General features: G+C 42.2%; 1 protein-coding gene across 2 annotated transcripts in view; it reads left to right on the top strand.

The window, feature by feature from the left end:
• NAALAD2 (N-acetylated alpha-linked acidic dipeptidase 2) overlaps positions 1 to 6,480 on the top strand; it is a 61,951-nt gene extending 55,471 nt beyond the window's left edge. The window contains exon 19 of one of the 2 annotated variants that reach the window (XM_065936826.1): positions 5,952 to 6,480. In XM_065936826.1, the coding sequence (XP_065792898.1) occupies positions 5,952 to 6,069 (118 nt within the window). In that variant the 3' untranslated portion in view covers positions 6,070 to 6,480. The remainder of the gene's footprint in view (positions 1 to 5,951) is intronic. The other variant, XM_065936825.1, reaches the window with a different exon arrangement.
• The last annotated feature ends 5,676 nt before the right edge of the window (positions 6,481 to 12,156 follow it).

The following is a 12,156-nucleotide window of genomic DNA, read 5'->3' as shown; positions in this document are numbered from 1 at the left end:
AATGTGTCCCTTGTTTTGAGGTGGATCTCTAGTAAACAGCATATATAGGGGTCTTGCTTTTGTATCCATTCAGCCAACCTTTGTCTTTTGGTTGGGGTAAGGTAATTATTGATAAGAATGGTCCCATTACCATTTGCTTTGTTGTTTTGGGTTCGCGTTCATACAACCATTCTGTGTTTCCTGTCTAGAGAAGATCCTTTAGGATTTGTTGAAGAGCTGGTTTGGTGGTGCTGAATTCTCTCAACTTTTGCTTGTCTGTAAAGCTTTTGAATTCTCCTTCATATGTGAATGAGATACTTGCTGGGTACAGTAATCTGGGTTGTAGGTTATTCTCTTTCATTACTTTCAGTATGTCCTGCCATTCCCTTCTGGCCTGGAGGGTATCTATTGAAAGATCAGCTGTTACCCTTATGGGAATCCCCTTGTGTGTTATTTGTGTTTTCTCCCTTGCTGCTTTTAATATTTGTTCTTTGTGTTTGATCTTTGTTAATTTGATTAATATGCATCTTGGGGTGTTTCGCCTTGGGTTTATCCTGTTTGGGACCCTCTGGGTTTCTTGGACTTGCATCACTATTTCCTTCCCCATTTGGGGGACGTTTTCAGCTATTATCTCCTCGAGTATTTTCTCATGGCCTTTCCTTTTGTCTTCTTCTTCTGGGACTCCTATGATTCGAATGTTGGGGCATTTCATATTCTCCCAGAGGTCCCTGAGGTTGTCCTCATTTCTTTTGATTCTTTTTTCTTTTTTCCTCTCTGCTTCATTTATTTCCACCATTTTATCTTCTACCTCACTTATCCTATCTTCTGCCTCCGTTATCCTACTGTTGGTTCCCTCCAGAGTGTTTTTGATCTCATTTATTGCATTATTCATTTTTAATTGACTCTTTTTTATTTCTTCTAGGTCCTTGTTAAACATTTCTTGCATCTTCTCAATCCTTGTCTCCAGGCTGTTTATCTGTAACTCTAGTTTGTTTTCAAGATTTTGGATCATTTTTATTATCATTATTCTAAACTATTTTTTCAGGTAAATTCCCTATCTCCTCTTCTTTTGTTTGGCTTGGTGGGCATTTTTCATGTTCCTTCACCTGCTGGGTATTTCTCTGCCTTTTCATCTTATTTAGATTGGTGTGTTTGGGGTGGCCTTTCTGTATTCTGGTAGTCTGTGGTTCCTTTTTATTGTGGAGGTTTCTCCCAGTGGGTGGGGCTGGACGTTTGGCTTGTCGAGGTTTGCTGGTTAGGGAAGCTTGCGTCGGTGTTCTGGTGTGTGGAACTGGATTTCTTCTCTCTGGAGTGCAATGGAGTGTCCAGTAGTGAGTTTTGAGATGGGTCTGTGTGTTTGGTGTGACTCTGGGCAGCCTGTATGTTAACACTCAGGACTATGTTCCTGTGTTGCTGGAAATTTTGCGTGGTATGTCTTGCTCTGGAACTTATTGGCTCTTGGGTGGTGGTTGGTTTCAGTGTAGGCATGGAGGCATTTGGATGGTCTCTTATTACTTAATGTTCCCTGTAGTCAGGGGTTCTCTGGTGTTCTCAGGTTTTGGGCTTAAGCCTCTTGCCTCTGGATTTCAGTCTTATTCTTCCAGTAGCCTCAAGACTTCTCCCTCCATACAGCACTGATAATAAAACTTCTAGGTTAATGGTGAAAGGATTCTCCACAGTGAGGGACACCCAGAGATGTTCGCAGAGTTACATGAAGAAGAAGAGAGGGAGGACGGAGATAGAGGTGAGCAGGAGGAGGAAAAGGGGGACTCAAGAGGAGACAGATCTAGGCCGTACTCTGTTCCTTAAGTGTTCTCCGAAGCCCAGAACACCCACAGAGATTCATAGAATTGGACTGAGAAGAGAAGGGGGAGGGAGGAAATAGAGGTTATCTGGGGGAGAAAAAGGAGAGTTAAAAGGGGGAGAGAGTGATCAAATCAGTAATCATACTCCTAAGTAAAACTGGGTACTGAAGGTTGGATTCTTATTTGTCCAAAATTGATATCAAATACTGAAAAACAAAGATTAAAAATCTAGAGTAGAAGTTAGACTCTTTAAAATACAATATTAAAAACAAAAAAAAAACCCACAAAATTTAAGAAAATATATGAAGTTTGCTTTAAAAATAGGGTCTTTTTTCTTTTTTTTGGCCAGGTTATAGTGGGTTATAAAATGAAAAATAAGGAGTAATAGAGCACTTTTTTAAAAAGAGAAAAAAAGTTTTGTAATAAGAAAATAATAATAATAGTAAAAATATATCTAGGAATTTCTCTGAAGCTATTGCGGGCAGTGTGGGTTCAGTTCAGTTTCAGATAGCTCCTTGTTCGAGCTTACACCTCTCGCTATCTACAGGCCCGTTCCAGTGTAGCCGGTGTTAACTACGGGATTTTAATCTGTTGCACCGGTCACTTCTGAAGCGGTTCCCTTTGTTTATTTGGCTTCTGTTTGCTGGTCTCTTCAGGGTCTAATTTCTGCCCTGACACCAGCGGGCGGAGGTGGTCTCTGGTTTAGGTTCGCTTGTTCAGTCGTGCTTTGGGGAGGGAGGGGCGCTGCAGACAAATGTCACTGGGTGTGTGGGGAGGACCCGCAGTGTTCCGGCCACACTGGGTTTGCCCCCGCTCGCGGCGAGTGCTTCCCCGTCTACACTGCTCAGGCTCCAGGCTGCTCTACAGGGAGCGGGCTCTGAGTTATGTGCACTTCCCAGGCCCAAGCTGCTCAGTTTCAGGTTCTCGGGTACTCCATAAAGGCGCAGACTCGGTTGGGCCTGCGTTTTGTGCCTTCCCCTTCCGAGCAGCTCAGGCAACCAGGAGCTTGACGGGCGCACTCTTCCCAGGTGCAGCGCACTTGATCCCCTCCGCGGTCCCAGCCTCAGTTTCCGCACGCCGGTCAGGTGCGCCTTGTGTCTCTTTTGGGGAGCTGATCTCTGGCTGCGACCCTCCCTGCAGATGTCAACCATCCAGAATCTCAAGAAGTCTTTCATTAGAGACTGGAAGCCTGTTTGCAGTTTGGTAGGGGATGCCGTCTCTGGGGCCGAGTTTGCCCCTTTCCCCTCCCCCCTGCCTCCTGTCTCGGGTTGGGGGGGTGATGGGCTGGTCTGTAGCTCTTCTCTAGTATTCTCTCAGTCCTTTGTTCTGGAAATGGGCAGGTAGTTCCTAAGTTTAGGACTTTTCCCAGGTTAATTCTCTCTCTCTTGCTATCCCACAGTTTAAGTTGCTATCTCTCAAAGCTCCCTCCGATTGCCCTCAGGGCATTTATGCCTGGTCCTTACCCTAAGCAATGCCTCTGCCTACTCCTCTCCGTTAAGCCCCCACTTGCTGGTGGCGGATGCGAGCATCTGGGGTACTTTTCTGCTGGGAGTTGTTTTTAGGCATGTAATCTGTGGGTTTTATTTATTTTTCCTCCCAGTTAGGTTGACCTCCGAATTTTGAAAACTTCCCCCAGACCCACTGGTGAGAGGGTTTCCTGGTGTTTGGAAACTTCCTCTATTAAGACTCCCTTCCCGGGATGGGTCTCTGTCCCTAACTCTATTGTCTCTCTTTTTATTTTTTATATTTTGTCCTACCTCCTTTCGATGACAATGGGCTGCTTTTCTGGGTGTCTGATGTCCTCTGCTAGCGATCAGAAGTTGTTTTGTGGAGTTAGCTCAGCGTTCAAATGATCTTTCAGTGAATTTGTTGAGGAGAAAGTGGTCTTCCCGTCCTATTCCTCTGCCATCTTAGCTCCTCCCCTGGCATATAGTTTAATTTAGAAATTCTAAAAGTTTATTCTAGGGAAAATTGGAAAGAATGCCAATATATGTGACAAAGATAGGTCCTGCAACGTTTCATCCTAGTAAAAACGTTAGATAAATATTCATCAGTGGGAAACTGTTTAACTTCCAGTATAATAATCATAAGACTGAAACAGTTTTCCTTTTTATGGAAAGTTGTTCATGAGTTATTTTTGAGATAGAAAATAAAATCTTGATAAAACTAACGGTTAAGACGCCACACTAAATATCAGCAGTGCTCACACTGGGGTGGTGGGCTTTTACTCTTAGTACTTTTCTGCATTGCTTTAATTTCTTATAATACAAACTACAGTAAGGCTGTTTTCATTGTGAAGAAAATTCCATAACGTTGAGGATGCAATGAAGTTCAAAGATAGGAACTTCCTTTTGTATCTTTTTGATTTACTAGTTTTTTAATTCTGCAGACATAAATAACACTCATTTACAGAAGCATACATGGGCTGTTTTAGTGTTTTCCATATTAGCTCAAAATTTCAAAACTATCAATTGACTTTCAGACTTTCAAGTTTATACATGAAAATGAGATACAAGAAAATTATTATTTCTATTCGACTTTCAAAGAATAGAAATGGTTTTGGTAAAACAGTAACATCAGAAATAATTACAATACTATAATAGATTTTAATCTTTGTGCCATCGTTGCTTTTTAATATGAGTGCGTCATTGGCTCCTTTTCCTTCTTTTCAGTAACTCCTATATTCATCCGCTTCTGTCAATCCCAAGGGCAGTTATTCTAAATTCAGGCCAACAATATCTTTCACTTAAATGATGTAACAACTTCCTTTCAAATCACCCACTTCCTTTCCTCTATTGTACTACAATTATAGTAACTTCAGCCAGAATGAACTTCCTAAATGTCATCATGCTGCACTCTACAAACCTTTCAGTACGGACTTCCACACTCCCAGGAATGATATAGTTGGTATAGGTAGGCAATCACTGCAGCTCAAACAACTAGAAAAAAGTTCATTGAACGCATGTTTTTAGAAATATTAAAAAGCTGTAGAAGCAGTGAAGACTAAATGTATTCAATACTAAAGCTCTCCAAGTACTGCTGACAACTACTGATTACTTCCCTGGGGGCATTTGCCAATTCTAGTTATGCACTAGTGATAAGATTTGGCTTAGATTAAAGCACTTTATAAAGGAGAAGGAAATGGCAACCCACTCTAGTATTCTTGCCTGGAGAATTCTGTGGATTGAGGAGCCTGGTAGACTACAGTCCAGGGGGTCACAAAGAGTCAGACACGACTGAGCAACTTCACTTCAGTATAAAGCACTTTATAAGGGAACATCAGCAGAGCTTCTAATGGTCACATTCTAGTACCATCACAATGTACTAGAATCTAGAGTAACCTAAAACCAAAAGCTGAGATGTTTGCTCAGGGGCGAGGACAACACAGAAAGCTTGAGGGTTCAGTGGACTAACAAGAGTTTTCTTGAGACCAACGTCATCCCTCAATTCCAAGTCTTTTCATCTCTTTCTCCCCCCTTTTCTATTTGGTTAAATCCTGCCCATTTTTTTCAGGATGTTGGTGTCTGCCCCTCCAAAAATCTAGGTATAAAATCCATCAAATATGCTCTCACAGCCACTCTTTACAGGATTATCTTTAGCATAGTTTTTATTTGATGACCTTTTGCTTTCCTTGATGGAACTTTCTCTGGAAGCAGAGGCCCGTGTGTTTCATCAATTATCCCCAGCACATAAGAAGTGACTAAAGAAATATCTCCTTAAATGAAATAAAATAAGCAAAGGAATGGCTACAGTACTTAAAGATGGTCACAAACTTTTGTATTTTATCAAAAACTTTAATAAAATCTACAGACTTCATTAACTACCAACAGAGAACAATTCCTTGGGACAAAGAAATGTTAAGAAACCGAGCCTTGAGATGATCTGACAAAGCAGAGTAATATATAAGATCACGCATGCATGGCTACAGCTCTCTCTTTGGAAGAAGTGACCTAAAATTTATAACACAGTAATTTTATATGTGGTCCTTGATTCATTGAAACACTAAAGCTCAGGTTTACGTGTTTCTCCCTGTAATCTGATGAGACAGCTTCTCTTAACTTTTCACAAAGGAAATCCTAGCTTTACATGACTGAAATAAGAGTGAATTTGTTTGCCTAATGCACTAATAATTCTTTTTAACTTATGGTTTCTTTCATCCCATTACAGTTCAGTCACTCAGTCGTGTCCGACTCTTTGTGACCCCATGGACTGCAGCACGCCAGGCCTCCCTGTCCATCAACAAACTCCTGGAGTTTGCTCAAACTCACGTCCATCAAGTTGGTGATGTCATCCAACCATCTCATCCTCTGTCGTCCCCTTCTCCCCCCACCTTCAATCTTTCCCAGCATCAGAGTCTTTTCCAATGAGTCACTTCTTCGCATCAGGTGGCCAAAGTATTGGAGTCTCAGCTTCAGCATCAGTCCTTCCAATGAAGAAATAGGACTGATTGCCTTTAGGATGGACTGGTCTTTGTAGACCGGGACCTGGGGACTGGAGTCGACGAGAAGAGGGACGCAGGGGACCCAAGTCTCGAGTGAAACAAGGGTGTTTTATTTGAAGAAATTCACGTTTATGTATCTTTATACAAGGCAGCTTTAGGCAGTAAAAAAAAAAAAAAAAAAAAAAAAACTGAGCAAAAACAAAGTAAAAGCAAATAACAATCTTCAAAGGGCCAGAAAACATTCAATATCTTGAATTAAGAGGGGCATAACTGAATAGATTACATTTAAGTAAAAAGTCACTGAAGGGAGTCACTGAAGAGAGTCCAAGCAGGTGCCCTTTCTCATGATCTCAGTCCTGAGAACTGCGTGCAGCTCTGCTCGCTCCTGCTTTCCAGGAACTGATAATGAACAGAGAGTCCTTGAGAAACAGCACACAAAAGAAGAACATATTGGATCCCTTAAAGTTGAACGTCCCCTGACAGGATCCCCTTGCAGTCCAAGGGACTCTCAAGAGTCTTCTCCAACACCACAGTTCAAAAGAATCAATTTCTTCAAAGCTCAACTATCTTTATAGTCCAACTCTCACATCCATACGTGATTACTGGAAGAACCATAGCTTTGACTAGACAGAACTTTGCTGGCAAAGTAATGTCTCCGCTTTTTAATATGCTGTCTAGTTTGGTCATAACTTTTCTTCCAAGGAGCAAGTGTCTTTTAAAAATTTCATGGCTGCAGTCACTATCTGCAGTGATTTTGGAGCCTCCAAAAAAAAAAAAAAAAAAAAATGCCTGTAACTGTTTCCACTGTTGCCCCATCCACTAGCCATGATGTGATGGGACAAGATGCCATGATCTTAGTTTTCTAAATGTTGAGTTTTAAGCCAACTTTTTCACTCTCCTCTTCCACTTACATTAAGTCTCTTTAGTTCTTCTTCTCTTTCTGCCATAAAGGTGGTATCATCTGCATATCTGAGGTTATTGATATTTCTACTGGCAATATTGATTCCAGCTTGTGTTTCATCCAGCCTGGCATTTAACATGATGTATTCTGCATTTAAGATAAATAAGCAGGGTGACAATATACAGTCTTGACTTACTCCTTTCCCAATTTGGAACCAGTCTGTTGTTCCACGTCCAGTTCTAACTGTTACTTCTTGACCTGCATACAGATTTCTCAGGAGAGAGCTGAGGTGGTCTGGTATTTCACCTCTTGAAGAGTTTTCCACAGTTTACTGTGATCCACACAGTCAAAGGATTTGGCATAGTTAATAAAGCAGAAATAGATGTTTTTCTGGAACTCTCTTACTTTTTCGATGATCCAACAGATGTTGGCAATTTGATCTCTTGTTCCTCTGCCTTTTCTAAATCCAGCTTGAACACCTGGAAGTTTACGGTTCATGTACTGTTGAAACCTAGCTTGGAGGATTTTGAGCATTACCTTGCTAGCATGTGAGATGAGTGCAATTGTGTGGTAATTTGAGCTTTCTTTGGCTTTGCCTTTCCTTGGGGTTGGAATGAAAACTGACATTTTCCAGTCCATTGGCCACTGCCGAGTTTTCCAAATTTGCTGGCATATTGAGTGCAGCACTTTCACAACATCATCTTTTAGGATTTGAAATAGCTCAACTGCAATTCCATTAACTCCACTAGCTTTGTTCTTCATGATGCTTCCAAAGGCCCACTTGACTTCACATTCTGGGATGTCTGGCTCTAGGTGTGATCACACCATCATGGTTATCTGGGTCATGAAGATCTTTTTTGTATAGTTCTTCTGTGTATTCTTGCCACCTCTTCTTAATAGCTTCTGTTTGTTAGGTCCGATCATTTCTGTCCTTTATTGAGCCCATCTTTGCATGAAATGTTCCCTTGGTATCTCTAATTTTCTTAAAGAGATCTCTGTCTTTCTCATTATATTGTTTTCCTCTATTTCTTTGCATTGATCACTGAGGAAGGCTTTCTTATCTCTCCTTGCTATTCTTTGGAACTCTGCATTCAATAGATATATCTTTCTTCTTCTCCTTTGCCTTTAGCTTCTCTTTTCTCAGCTATTTGTAAAGTCTCCTCAGACAACCATTTGGACTTTTTGCATTTCTTTTCCTTGAGGATGGTCTTGATCCCTGTCTCTGGTACAATGTCATGAACCTCCATCCATAGTTTTTCAGGCACTGTGTCAGATCTAATCCCTTGAATATATTTATCACTTCCACTGTATAATCATAAGGGATTTGATTTAGGTCATTACCCAGATGCTCTAGTGGTTTTCGCTGCTTTCTTCAATTTAAGCCTGAATTTGGCAATAAGGAGGAGTTCATGGTCTGAGCCAAAGTCAGTTCCTGGTCTTGTTTTTGCTGACTGTATAGAACTTCTCCATCTTTGGCTGCAAAGAATATAATGAGTCTGATTTCAGTGTTGACCATCTGGTGATGTCCATGTGTAGAGTCCTCCCTTGTGATGTAGGAAGAGGCTCTTTGCTATGACCAGTGCGTTTTCTGGGCAAAACTCTGTTAGACTTTGCCCTGCTTCATTTTGTACTCAAAGGCCAAATTTGCCTGCTACTCCAGGTATCACTTGACTTTCACCTTTCCCTTCTCCAGTGGACCACATTTTGTCCGAAGTCTCCACTATGACCCATCCATCTTGGGTGGCCCTACACAGCATGGCTCATGGTTTCATTGAGCTACACAAGGCTGTGGTCCATGTGATCAGATTGGTTAGTTTTCTGTGGTTGTGGTTTTCATTCTGTCTACTCTCTGATGGATAAGGACGAGAGGCTTATGGAACCTTCCTGATGGGAGAGACTCACTGAGGGCTAACTGGGTGTTATTCTCATGGGCGCGGCCATGCTCAGTAAATCTTTAATCCAATTTTCTGTTGATGGGCTGGACTGTGTTCCCTCCCTGTTGTTTGACCTGAGACTAAACTATGGTGGGGTAATGACGATAATGGCAGTCTCCTTCAAAAGGTCCCATGCATGCATTGCTACACTCAGTGCCCCCAATGCTGGAGCAGGCCACCACTGACCCACGCCTCCACTGGAGACTCCTGGACACCCCATTACAGTAATATGTTCTTTGCTGATGTACATTTTTTCCAATGATCTATACCTAAGAATACAGATTTAGAAAACTTCCAAATGATAAGGCCAGATTCTAGATTCCAAATGATAGTAAGGCCAACAAAGGACAAATTAATTGCCAAGGGCCTTTTACGCTCATTTAGCTCTGCAAATGCCATCCATAATTCTTGTTAATAGCCCATCAGCCCTATAGAGATCCTTATCAAGAAAGTTCATAGCTCAATTAACTATATTTACCTTTTCACAATAATTCATACACTTGATACTAAGAAAGAAAACACTAACAGAGAAATGGCAGTCCCAATTTTAGATTCTGTCAACTACAAATTGGCAGTTGCCATCTACCACTACCACCATCCAAGGGCAGAGAAGCCCCATTAAGACGGTAGGTGCTGGAGCGGCTGTGAGCAGATACTCAACCTCCAAGGGCAAAGGAGAAGCCCCAGCAGGATGGTAGGAAGGGCTAATTCGCGTTTAGAATCAAACCCCATTCCCGCCAGAGATGCTCCCAAGGCTCAAACCTTGTGCACACCAGGACCCAGGGACCCCACGGAGCCTGAGACAGAACTGTGAGCGTCTCCTGTGGAGGTTCGGGTCAGCAGTGGACTGCCGCAGGGGCTCTGGGTGCAGCAGACCTGGGTATGACAAGCCGCAGGAGGAGGTTGCATTAACCCCACCATATAGCTGTCAGAACTTACACTGGACTGGGAAGTAGACTCTTAGAGGGCACAGCAGAACCCTGTGCACCAGGACCAGGAGAAAGGAGCAGTGACCCCACAGGAGACTGTCCCGGACTTGCCTATGTGTGTCCAGGAGTCTCTGGCGGAGGAGTGGGTCAGCGGTGGCCTGCTGCAGGGTTGGGGGCACTGAGTGTAGCAGTCCATGCATGGGAACTTTGGAAGCAGACTGTTATTATCCCCATTATTTCCATCATGGTTTGGCCTCAGGTCAAATAACAGAGAGGGAACATAGCCCAGCCCATCAACAGAAAATCTGACTAAAGATTTACTGAGCATGGCCCCGCCCATCAGAACAAGACCCAGTTTCCCCCTCAGTCAGTCTCTCCCATCAGGAAGGTTCCATAAGCCTCTTATCCTTCTCCATCAGAGGACAGACAGACTGAAAACCGCAATCACAGAAAACTAACCAATCTAATCACATGGACCACAGCCTTGTGTAACTCAATGAAACTATGAGCCATGCCGAGTAGGGCCACCGAAGACGGATGGGTCATGGTGAAGAGTTTTGACAAAATGTGGTCCAGTGGAGAAAGGAACGGCAAACCACATCAGCATTCTTGCCTTGAGAACCCCATGAACAGTATAAAAAGGCAAAAAGACAGGACACTGAAAGATGAACTACCCAGGTTGGTAGGTGCCCAATGTGCTACTGGAGATCACTGGAGAAATAACTCCAGAAAGCTGAATAAAGAGACGGAACCAAAGCAACAACACCACCCAGTTGTGGATGTGACTGGTGATGAAAGCAAGGTCTGATGCTGTAAAGAGCAATATTGCATAGGAACCTGTAATGTTAGATGCATGAATCAAGGCCAATTGGAAGTGGTCAAACAGGAGATGGCAAAAGGGAACATTGACATTTTAGGAATCAGTGAACTAAAATGGACTAGAATGGGTGAATTTAATTCAGATGACCATTATATCTATTGCTGTGGGCAAGAATCCCTTAAAAGAAATGGAGTAACCCTCATAGTCAACAAGAGTCCAAAATGTAGTACTCGGGTGCAATGTCAAAAATGACAGAATGATCTCTCTTCATCTCCAAGGCAAACCATTCAATATCACGGTAATCCAACTCTATGCCCCGACCAGTAATGCTGAAGAAGCTAAAGTCGAATGGTTCTATGAAGACATACAAGACCTTCTAGAACTAATACCCCAAAAAGATGTCCTTTTCAACATAAGGGACTGAAATGCAAGAGTAGAAAGTCAACAAATAGCTGGAGTAACAGGCAAATTTGGCCTTGGAATACAGAATGAAGTAGGGCAAAGGCACAGGGTTTTGCCAAGAGAACACACTGGTCATAGCAAACGCCCTCTTCCTACAACACGAGAGGACTCTATACATGGACATCACCAAGATCAGACTGATTACATTCTTTGCAGCCAAAGTTCTATACAGTCAGCAAAAACAAGATCAGGAACTGTGGCTCAGATCATGAACTCCTTATTGCCAAATTCAGAGTTAAATTGAAGAAAGTAGGAAAAACCACTAGACCATTCAGGTTATGACCTAAATCAAATCCCTTATGATTATACAGTGGAAGTGACAAATAGATTCAAGGGATTAGATCTGCTAGACAGAGTGGCTGAAGAATTATGGATGGAGGTTCATGATTAATACAGGAGGCAGTGATGAAGACCACCCCCAAGAAAAAGAAATGCAACAAGGCAAAATGGTTGCCAGAGGAGGCCTTATTATAGCTATGAGAAGAAGAGAAGCAAGAGGCAAAGGAGAAAAGGAAAGATATACCCATTTGAATGGAGAGTTCCAAAGAATAGCAAGGAGAGATAAGAAAGCCTTCCTAGTGATCAATGCAAAGAAATAGAGAAAAACAATAGAATGGGAAAGACTAGAGAAGTCTTCAAGAAAATTAGAGATATCAAGGGAACATTTTATGCAAAGATGGGCACAATAAAGGACAGAAATGGTGGAGCTAACAGAAATAGAAGATCTTAAGAGGTGGCAAGAATACATAGAACTATATAAAAAAGATCTTCACGATCCAGATAATCATGATGGTGTGATCATTCACCTAGAGTCAGACATCCTGGAATGTGAAGTCAAGTGGGCCTTAGGAAGCATCATGATGAACAAAGCTAGTGGAGTTCATG

The sequence above is a fragment of the Muntiacus reevesi genome, chromosome 5, assembly GCF_963930625.1.
Source record: "Muntiacus reevesi chromosome 5, mMunRee1.1, whole genome shotgun sequence".
Classification (NCBI taxonomy): domain Eukaryota; kingdom Metazoa; phylum Chordata; class Mammalia; order Artiodactyla; family Cervidae; genus Muntiacus; species Muntiacus reevesi.
The sequence above is the reverse complement of the archived record's forward strand: the minus strand, read 5'-3'. Positions and strand labels throughout refer to the sequence as shown.